Source organism: Apostichopus japonicus, chromosome 1 (genome assembly GCF_037975245.1).
Source record: "Apostichopus japonicus isolate 1M-3 chromosome 1, ASM3797524v1, whole genome shotgun sequence".
Taxonomy (NCBI): Eukaryota; Metazoa; Echinodermata; class Holothuroidea; order Aspidochirotida; family Stichopodidae; genus Apostichopus; species Apostichopus japonicus.
The window spans coordinates 14,803,774-14,815,030 of record NC_092561.1 but is presented as its reverse complement, the minus strand read 5'-3'; the positions used below and the strand labels follow the sequence as shown (position 1 = coordinate 14,815,030).

General features: G+C 35.9%; 1 protein-coding gene across 2 annotated transcripts; it reads left to right on the top strand.

Annotated features, from left to right (window-relative positions):
* The first annotated feature begins 413 nt into the window (after positions 1–413).
* On the top strand, positions 414–9,742 carry LOC139968623 (interferon-induced very large GTPase 1-like). 2 transcript variants are annotated; one of them, XM_071972811.1, is made up of 3 exons: positions 414–600; positions 1,546–1,608; positions 2,329–9,733. In XM_071972811.1, exons 2-3 carry the CDS (start codon positions 1,599–1,601, stop codon positions 7,209–7,211), a joined length of 4,893 nt encoding a protein of 1,630 aa, XP_071828912.1. In that variant the 5' UTR covers positions 414–600; positions 1,546–1,598; the 3' UTR covers positions 7,212–9,733. The 2 variants fall into 2 exon arrangements, with proteins under 2 accessions (XP_071828912.1, XP_071828920.1); XM_071972819.1 differs by lacking the exon at positions 1,546–1,608 and having other exon boundaries at positions 2,329–9,742.
* The last annotated feature ends 1,515 nt before the right edge of the window (positions 9,743–11,257 follow it).

Below are 11,257 nucleotides of genomic sequence, written 5' to 3'. Positions count from 1 at the left end.
GGTTGATATTTTGGGACAAGTTGTGAATGGGGTGGTGGAACATTTTGAAACTTAAAGGTCATGTCATCTGAGGTCACCATTGTTATCATATCTGTTTACACGCTTGTAGGTCTCTTATATTTCTTACATTTTCGACGCCATATTTAGATCTCAAAAGTGGCTTTTAATAAAAAATCCGATCACATTTTGTGATCACAAAAGTGTTGGCTATAGTGTTGGTTACTTTATGGGAACATGTAGGACCACAATTACTTGGACTATTTCAGCCCAATCTTGCTTGATAATATTATGTGTATTGTCATATACCCCAAGCAAGGAACCACAGTGCCCTTGGGCTCTTGTTCAATTTTGAACCTGATCAGAAAAAAATTATATTCGCTAGAAAATCACCGGGTTTGGAACTGCTAAATTTGTTAACAGAGAGAAAGGTAATAAATGAACATGACGTGACCAAACTCGAAAGATCACTAAGAAAGCTAAACTTGAATAGGGCTGCTGACATTGTGGCGGATTATCAAAATTCAGTAGGTAAGAGAAAACGGAAAACGGAAGACGGAAATTACCTGCGGAGGTCGAAACTGTGTAAAAAATCTGAAGAAAGTGAGTATAAATGTAAGGCTGGGTGTTGAAGAACTGCTAGCATGCTGGGCACCTTTATTGATTTTCCTACAGACTGATCGTCTTTGAATGAAGCAAAATCATGTTTGATTGAACTCATATAGGATTTGATGAGTGGGTTGTAATTAGTCACAAACGGAATGCGTGTACTAGGTTTTAAAAAAAAACATGTTTCAAGTATTGCTATAACTTTTGTACGCAGGTAAGTCAATCTGAACGCCCGTCAGATTGCGATTATTGTTTATTATTTTTGTGGACGGTATGATATCATCACTCCTGTGGCATCCTGATGCCCAGGTCTGAAGCTCTATTTGAGCTTTGTGGTTAGTAGTTGGAAATTTCAAAACACCTCTTTCAACATTTGAACCTCATTGACCTCATGAGACTTGACATTTAACCTAACTTAATACGATGTTAAATACTGACAGTCATTACCTTCTGTACGAACAGGACGCTTTCATCCACGTTTTGTACCTATTGACCTCTAGTATTTTATTCTATGACGCCATCGCCGGTAAAGACCCAATAGCACATGCGAGGGCAAGTATGCCTACCTATACAAACTTTGAAAAGTATTTGATATTGATCTTCGACTTCCTTGTTCACGTGACACTGGCAAACTGATACTATGGACGTAAAAGAGTAACATGGACGGAAATATTAAACAACAAATGGAAATAAGTTAATGTCATCAAATTGGTTTACAATTACTGAGGGAGAACATATGGTTTCGAGTTCGTGACAAGCTGATTTTTTTTTCACACAAAGATACACAATAGCATAGGGTATTTAATTGTTAGTTGGGTAGGTAACAATATTTTTTTAATCTAATCTCGATATAGTCTATATCATGTATCTTCACCGGTACACTGTACATTTGGGATATGGTAATAACCAATGACTTGCATGTATATATTTCTTTCCTAGCTGGCAAGAAAGCAAAAAGATAACTACAAACAATCAAGCTAACAAGTAGACTAATGAATAAAGGTAAACCAAATGTCGCAGACAAACCAGCGGCGGCAGTATTTGATATTCCTATATTAAACATCCAAGCAATTCAGGACATGGAGAATGGCTACTATGTTTTATTATCATCGTCATTACCTCTGCTCATTTAATGTTCGATATTGTAGATGGCACGAGCAGTTACAATTACCATTAAAGCTAATAAAGGCCAAAGAGTGGTTTGACAAACCTAGTTATATTTCTGTATGGCCTGCACGGGATTCGACTGAGTGGACTAGACGAACATGCATTGTTGCACTTGAACGTAATTAAAGCTGTTAAAGGATTGCCGCAAACTTAATACGCCTCTCATATACTCCATGTAATATTAAAATGCTGTTTTCCTAAAGATAAAGTATATGGTCGACCAGAAGATTAACTAGAAAATCATCATGGCAGAGTCACTTTTGCACAACTACAATAGAAACAATTTTACGCTGTTGCATCAAAAGTGAGTGCTTTACTTCTCAATCGGGTATGTGACATTAGAGTGTTATTTGACCCAATTAAAAATGCTTCAATTTAAGTATTCGATCGGTACGAGTTATGGTGACAAGAAATGTCAAATCTTGGAGGACATCAAGAATTTTTAAGTGTTTATAATGATGGCATTCACGAAGATATGTATAGTTGTTGAGGAGTAATGCAAATGATGTAAAGTTTGTTGTTGATTAGTTATTGTTTGGTCGTTCTTCTTTTTAGACGATGGTGAAATTTTTCCAGAAGATAATGAAACTGATGAAGAAGATGACGACGAGGATACCAACCGTGAAGATGCGCATGGTCCGGCACTTTCCTTTACTGCATTCCTGCTCGAACTCGGATTAAAAGACAAATTTCCAGGTCGCCTTAGCTTGGAGAAATTGTGTCATGTTAAAAATCCACATATGTTAAAAGGGAATGCTAGTGTTGCTGAATTGTTTTGGGGAAAGATTGGCGCTCTTGATTACCGTGCACGTTCTAGAGAATTTCTAAAAACATGCATGCTAGAATCCAAACATGAGTTGAGTGTTAGAGACTTTGTATTTGCCTTTCTGCACTGCTCAGATAATTTCTTACGCCAAGATGTGCTTGAAAAAATGTCAGCTTGTCAGCTTGCGGTACCTATCATTCTCCATGGAGTGGAAAGTGTAAATAGCACCTTTTTAAAATGGTCCCTTCGTCGCATAGTAAAAGAATGGAAGCGCATCAATTTTACTGCGGTAGAGCATCATATTGTTACAGTTCCTATATTTTCTGTGTCATTTTTGCGAATTGGTAGTATTAAGAATTTCTCGAAGTCTACTGTTCTAAATTACTTACTAGGACCTCTTCAAGGTCATCATAAGTTCTCATATTTTGTAAGCAAAGAAGAAGACTCTGTTCGTCCAAAATTTTCTGAAGGATGTGTAGAGGGTGTTTGGTACCTTCCCACAAATTCTAATGGCTCAGAAAAGCTGAAATGGATCATTGCCATTTTTAATCTCAGGGGTGATGCTACGGCGTTTCCAGCATCCACCAAATTCATGTGCAAGGCTTCCAATGTCACGATCGCCTTCATTGCTAAACGCAATAAAGACAGGTTGAAAAGTGCAAGCACAACAATTAGATCATACACAAAGATTCACAAATTTATCATGATAGATGATGAACGCCAATCCGCCCCTAAAACACCTCAAAAGTGGAATAAAGATTGTCTCCATGTAAGATTTCTCAAAATAGAAAATCTTTGTGAAGAGATTTGTTGCACAATTATAAAGTATCGTAAGAAATGTCCCGATACAGATTTACGGAGTCTTGAAAGTTTGGACGAGTACTGTGAGGGGATTGACCTTGAAGACGACGATGAAAGCTTCAGGAAGGCCCGCACATCTCTCAAAGAACTGTTTGATCTAGGAAACATCGCAGATTTGGCAAAGTTTAAAGAAACAACATTTCCTCTTCAGAGTGTGTGGCGCGATTGGGTGAACATAGATAAAGAACCAATAAAACCAAGTAGTGAAAGTGAGAAGTCTGTTGATCTACTGCTTGAAGAAATAAAAAGCAAAAAAGTTGATAAGAGAAAAAAACAACTAGACTGTGGACTTTCCAAACCAATGGAACATTTTCGTAAGGAACTCAACGAGACCGGAAATGACGTGGAACGCTTTGGCTATTTTGTATCATATCTTCAAGAGGAATTACGTCGAATGGAAGACGAAAACGTAAGAGAAAATTTAGATAACATCGTTAAGCTGGAGGGGGCAATAGAAGAGCTGGATGTGTGCATCAAAGATAAGATCAATGCTGTCGACGAAGACAGTGACCAGTCAGAACGCGACCATGAAGAAAGTGACCTAAGACATAGAAGGCAACGTCTTGAAAAATTGCGGCTAAAGGAAGCAGGAGAGATCAGAGATAAAAGCTTTGGTTGGGAGAATTTCATTCGTGAATTAGGACAGTGGTATGAAGCTCATGAAGAACTGGAGAATATAACCAATGAAGAAACAAATGTTCTTATACTGCCTACACATGCATCTAGCCTACTTCTAAATGGACATGCTATTGAAATAATGGATGGGGACACAGGACGCATACCATTATCATGGGTGTCAAGTGTGCTAACTCAGTTAAGAGCCAAACTTGGAGACCCTCCAATATTAGTAATGTGTGTTGTTGGTGTGCAGAGTAGTGGGAAGTCCACATTGCTGAATACAATGTTTGGGGTACAGTTTCCTGTCAGATCAGGGCAGTGCACTAAAGGACTTTTCCTGCGTGTGTTAAAGGTAGCTGATGATTTCGTTGACCAGCTAGGGGTGAAGTTTATATTTCTCATAGATTCAGAAGGAATACAATCACAAGAGAGAATATCTAAAGACGATATTCGATTCGACAATGAAATTGTCACTCTTGTGTTGTGCATATCGGATGTTACGCTGCTAAACATAGCAGGCGAAAACGTCGGTCCTGAAATGATCGGCTTATTACAAATCGCCGCTCATGCATTAATTAGAATGAAAAAAGTTAACCTCCACTCTCAGTGTAGGATAGTTCAGCAACGAGTTTCCAAAGTCACAGCTGAAAAGAGAAACAAAGTAAGCATGACTCAAATAGAAAGCACTCTGAACAAAGCTATAAAGGAAGCCTCCAAAAAAGAAGGATTTGGAAGTCGCTACGAACAATTTTCTGATGTGTTTGACCTACGACGTGGCATTAATGGAGAAAACGTGCAATACTTCCCACCTTTGTGGACTGGAGCAATGTCTCCACCTCATGAGATGTATGGCCATACAGTTATGTCTGTTAAAAACAGCATATTAAATGATGTAACAGATCAAAAGATCAAACCTCAGTTCACTGTTTCAACATTTAATCAAAGGATTCGTGACGTTTGGAAAGCTGTTAAAGATGAAAAGTTCTTGTTCAATTTTCAGGACAGCATAAAAGCCGTGGATTTTGATAACCTCTGTATGGAAGTCAATGTATGGATCAAGCAAATGAAATTGGACTTAATCCAAACAATTTCACTCTGGCGAAGAAAAATACTTAATTCACATGATAATCCTGAAGAGTTGGTGACCAATATACAAAAGGAATTGAACAAAGACCTCAACAGTAAAAAGGAACATATTCATGATTCATTTTCTAAATATGCATCAGAGCATCCCCGGAAAGACTTCATTTTAAGCCATAAGAAAAGCGTTGATCAGCAAATTGTGGCAGCAATAACGGAGGAAAAGATTCAAGTCATGGCAGTTCTTGGAAATGACATTACCACAAAAAAATTACAGAATGATATACCCAGCGCTATGGCAAAGCTAAGAACCAAACTTCGAGAAGATGCCGAACTTACTGCCTCTAGACTTAAAAGTTCTCAAAAACATGATCTTGAAAAACTTTTTGCCAGTAACTGGAATAAATGGGTGAAAGAACAGGAAAAAGATTTTCCTCGTACCGTGATGTCTGAAGAAGCACTAATCGCAACTTGTGAGGATCTACTTCTTTCTATAACAATGGATATGGCTATTTCGTCAGGAATAGAAAACCTTCTAAGAAAAGGGGGAATAAAGAAGCATGCTGTTGACAATAACTGGGTTGATTACTTTCCAACAAAAGGAGATAGTCGTCATGTCGAACAATGGTTCCAACGCAATACTAATAATTTAAAGGGAATAATAGACGAATGTTTAATGGACATGGAGGAGAGAATTTATGAAAAGAAGTTTGATGCAAATCTTCTGCAGTGCGTATTACGTGATGCCCTGCAAAAGCTCTCTCTAAGAAGATTTTCATCTGAACCTCACTGCCTTCTTAAGGCGAAGGTGATGCTTCACATTTGTGGAAAACTGTGTGATATTGCCTTACAACGCCAGCGAGAGTACGAAGCTGAAAATTCATTTTTAGCATTGATGGAAAACGAAAAGGAGTCACTACGTAAAGATTTTCTCGCATTCTGCAAATCCGATGATCTTGCACATCGAGTCATCCAAGTGTTCCAAGACATACTTACTCCATTGGCTGTTTCGTATGTTTATGATTTTCTTAAAGAACACGTTCTGCAATATATCTTGACACACAGACCTGACAACAGATCGATGAATGAGTTTGTCTTATTCAACTTGATTAAACAGAACTGCGGTTTGGACTACATTACATATACAAGAGACCCAATGAAGTATCTATTTTCTTTCCTTACAACACAAACATCCATTTTGTGTTGCCAAATGAAGGGCCAAAATCTCACAATGCGTTACCAAGCGGATGATGCCGTGAACAGTATGATTAACAGGCTAAAAGAGGCAGTTGAACATGCAAACATTGATATAAAAGACACAAAAGAAGCTAAGCATGATTCAAGTCTCTTCAAGCTTTGGGTTCATAACTTCTTCCGAGCACTCAATTCTAACAAAATTTCTGTAAGACCTGAAATTTCAAAGGAGCCACTGTCATACAATGTTCAAGATCTAAGCTTCTTCATCAAGGAATTCACCACATTTGTTAAGCGGGATTTTGGTAAAATTATTATGCAACAGCTTAATTTACCTGATTCTCCAAATGCAAATGGGATGAAGTCGTTTTTAAGAAAGTCAGGCCTCTTGGATAACATTTTATCATTCGTGTCAAATACCATGTGCTTTGAACAATGTCCTTTATGCGGTGCTCCGTGTGAAAATGCTCTTCCCAAGGGTCCAAAGCATGGATATCACTTCGCTCTAACACATTTGCCAAGTGGAATTTCTGGAGGGAAATGCCAAAATACTCCCCATTTGGAGACTGCCGACTGTGAAACTCGTGTAGGGTCAGAGATCGCAATATATACATATCGTGGTCAGCAAAAGCGTTGTAAAGATTACAAGAATGACTTTCCTTCATGGAGAATACTACCGAAAATTGAGCTGTTACCGAGGAACCAATATTACTGGAAATGGGTAATGAAGACACATAATGAAGAAATTGCCAAGCATTATAAATGTTCACCAGCAATCATCCCACGCAGTTGGGAAAAGATTACAGAAGAGCAAGCAATAAATGATACGAAACAAGTCATATCGATTACGATGCCTCCTATTTCAGTGCAAGTTAATATGTCAGTTTCAACAAACCAGCAAATGGGACACACTTCTTAGTCGGTACTTTAAATGATGGAATTAACACATAGTGCAGGCTAAGCAATGACAAATTGACAGACCGTACATTTAAGGTTCAAAATAAGTCTCGTTGCCTTTTGAAATGTTTGTATCTGGCTTTTAATGTATATATAAATCATCACTCAAGCATCTAGTTTAACAAAACTGACGCATTTATGAATTTCATGTACACGTAATTCCCTTTTCAAACTTTGGCATAAGTGTCACAAAGTGAGGACTTATATTGTAACATTTTTGACGCCGTCTAGATGAATTCTTCTAATTACCATTTCAGTCAGTTTTAGAGAAGTTTCCAAATTTTTTACAGCAACCAGTGCATAACTCAGCAATTCAAAAGACTTAATTTTATAAGTTAACAATCGCTGCATAATTATACACAATGAAATTATGTCTCAAGTAAGTAAATTAGATGCACCCTGTAAACATATTAATTAAGTATCACTACTTACTCGCACACGTTATGCACGTAAAATAGAACCATTTACATGTCGATGACGTAAAAAAAAATTACAGTCCTATGTATTCTCTTTAAAACTTTCGCATAAGTGTCACAAAGTGACAACTTACTGTATATTGTAACATTTTTGACGCCGCCTGAATGAATTATTTTAATTACAAATCCAGTAATTTTTAGATAATTTTCAACTTTTCTACTGCAACCAGTGCATAACTCAGCAATTCAAAAGACTTAATTGTATAAGTTAACAATAGATGGACAATTATTCACAATGAAATTATGTCTCAAGTAAGTAAATTAGATGCACCCTGTAAACATATTAATTTAGTATCACTACTTACTCGCATACGTTATGCACGTAAAATATAACCATTTACATGCCTAAGACCTTAAAAATGTTTGTAGTCCTACAAATTTAGTCTCTGTTAACTTAACTGTCCTTTGTTGTGGCTCCATGGTCGATTAACATAGATAAAGACATGTCCAGAACAAGTTCGTCTCAACGACCAATACACTATAAAGTACATATTAAGCTAACAGCGGTGGAGCCAGGGCTAACTGAGCAGGGGCCTTATCCTTTTTAGTCTGAATCATCTGCAATTGCTCTTAATCTTTGCCCCTTATCATATTTCCCTTTTTAATAAACTAGATGTGCCGTTTTTTTTTTAACTATGTGGAAAGATTTTTTCCGTTCTTTTTTTTTCTTTGGAATTGAAAAGAGTCATTTGATCTTTTTGTTCTTAATTTATATTTTCTAAAGATTCGTTAATTAGAAAGTAACAATTTCTTGTAAAGTTAGTTTTTTTAACTATAGAAGTGTTAAAAACTTGTCTGGAGATTTTCGGTCAGTTTACTTTCTGGTTTGCTCCTGAAAGTCACATCAGACATAATACTAGTAATGCAATAAGTGAAATTAACAAGTGAAATTCACTTTATAGTTGTCTTATTCGTATAATCTCTTACAGTCAATGTTAGCTTTTCGCCTATAAAGGGAAACAAGTTTCATTATATTGTTTAAAATGAATTTATATATCTATGATCGATTTGACTTTCTCATTCTTGTTACACACCTAGAAATTAATTATTATTTCCTTTTCTTTTTTTCTGATATTTGATGTTAAAATTGGTTAAGATACAAATTACCGATGTATAGACAAATTGCTGACGAAAGGATACCATAGGATATTTGAAATATTTCCAAGACGCATGTAAGTGTATAAGATGTTATATACCATATTCGCGAAGGAACGGGTCTTGTTATCGCCTTATATCAACCCAGTGTGTTTTCATTTGATTTCAGATATAGATATATATATATATATATATATATATTTATATATATATATATATATATATATATTTATTGTCAACATTGAAGCTGCAAGTTGTTCTAACCATGATAGTATCATCCGCTTATGCATACTTTCAGAGTCTAGTAAGACTTTGATTCAAGTACGACAGTTTTACCACGAATAAACGTTGACTTTGTGTGTATATATATATATATATATATATATATATATATATATATATATATATATATATATATATATATATATATATATATATATATATATATATATATATATATTGTCTTATTTCGTTTTTTCTTAATAATTGTAGATTCACTCTTAGGACATAACATTTTCAACTTAACGCTAAAGGTGTGTGTGTGTTGCTTAGCATATTAATGTTCTTTATAATTAATGTACAATACTTGATTTTGTTTATCACCCTGTTATGACTTCGATCAGGCCTAGTTACGTCTCTTTGACATTTGCAGAATGACCAATCCGAAATAAAAATAATTCATAACTGCATAATGTCAAACATGTCTACATTTTCCGGAGTATTTATTTGTAACCTCTAAATATTAAACTCTCGGCACATCACAGATCGCTTAGACCCCTCAGAACTTTTTTAAATATTCTAGTACGTAACGCTTTACCAAAGCCATTTTATTCCTTGCCGAAGGCATAAGGAATCAATGCGTATTGTGTATTGTGTAGTCTGTACAAAGTTTCATGTACATCAGAGCTCATATAAGGTCGCTAGGTGTAAAACCTTAACACTATGTAGATACGATATTTCCAGCTGGGAAAGTACATTAGGTGGTATATATGGCTATTGCTTCTCTGTAATGAAAACAAGAACCCTGTTGCTTTTGATGGAGGGTACAGGTCATTTGAGTTCAGCAGAGGATACACTCTGGAAATTTTAAAAATGACATCATATGATTCGCTGTTACACCAGATGCCATATTGTATTATGACTTACAGTTGCCTTTATTATGATTTTTATCTCAAAAAGTACATTTAGTGACAGATATTTTCTAAATATTTGCCCAAATATGATGCTGATGGAATGTAATTTGAAGTCAACAGAGGTCAAAGTTTGGAGACTTTGTAAGCGGGCAAACTCGATTATGATGAATGTCTTTTCTGTCACGCTAACTGTCGTAGGATTTAACCTTTCCTCGTAAAAGTAGCTGAGAGAACCACCCCCCCCCCCCCCTCCCCACTTCCATTAATGACTGTTATCTGCCATGTACATTCAGAAGGGAAATACCTTTGCAATAATCAAGTTATCTGATATGATGATCTGGTACCTGACTCCACGATACATTTTGCTCAGTAGCTCTATCAATCGAGTAATTATTAGGCAAGGAATCCCTAAACCTGCTGGCGGTCTGTTTTAATACTAATTCCAATCAAATGTATATGCTAAGAAATATGATTTCAGAAAGAGAGAACGAGTTGTCACTCTAAATATGTAACACTCATGCTCAAACGTAAACCAGTACTGTAAAAACAAAGAATTTCAGCCTTGCACGAAAGCCGTAAGGATTATCCTGCTTAAAAGGAAGATAATTTCCACTCTTCCTTATTACAATATAAAATACAATTGTTGCGTTTTAACGTTTCGTTCTTTACTCTGTTTACATTGACAACGCCTAATTTCTCTTTACTAACTCTACTACATATTTCACTATGAATGATCAGTAACCTATGCTACAAATCTAAATTGGAACATTTATATGCTTAGATAGTGATTGCATTAACAAGATTTCATTTGAAGTGTTAATCTTTTACCCTAAAAAAGATTCCTTTCACTCTCAAATTTTTTGGGGCTCACCAGTTTCCATGATATTAATCTAGTTATATATTCTAGCCGAGTTTTTAGCATTTAGCGTTATCTCAATGAGTTAACCGTGACTATAAACATGACTTTTCATGTTGCATTCCTAACAGTATTATGACCATCTTTTGTAATATTTGACGAAACAATATGGAACACTCGTTTCTCCGCTCGTTTGCATATCACGTCTCGAGGCTCTGCCCTTTAAAATTTAGAAATGAGTGTTTGACTAACATATACAGTGACTCAATGATTTATAAAGCCAACAAGAACATATCAATTAAAAACTCTTTCACTTTTGCAAATAAGAGAAAGTTAATGCCACCCGTCAATAGCACAAAATTGTTGCTGTTTGATTCTAATATGTATGCATGACAAATTCACAGACTGAATATTGGCTACGGCCAAAAAAAAATGATCCATTGATTTC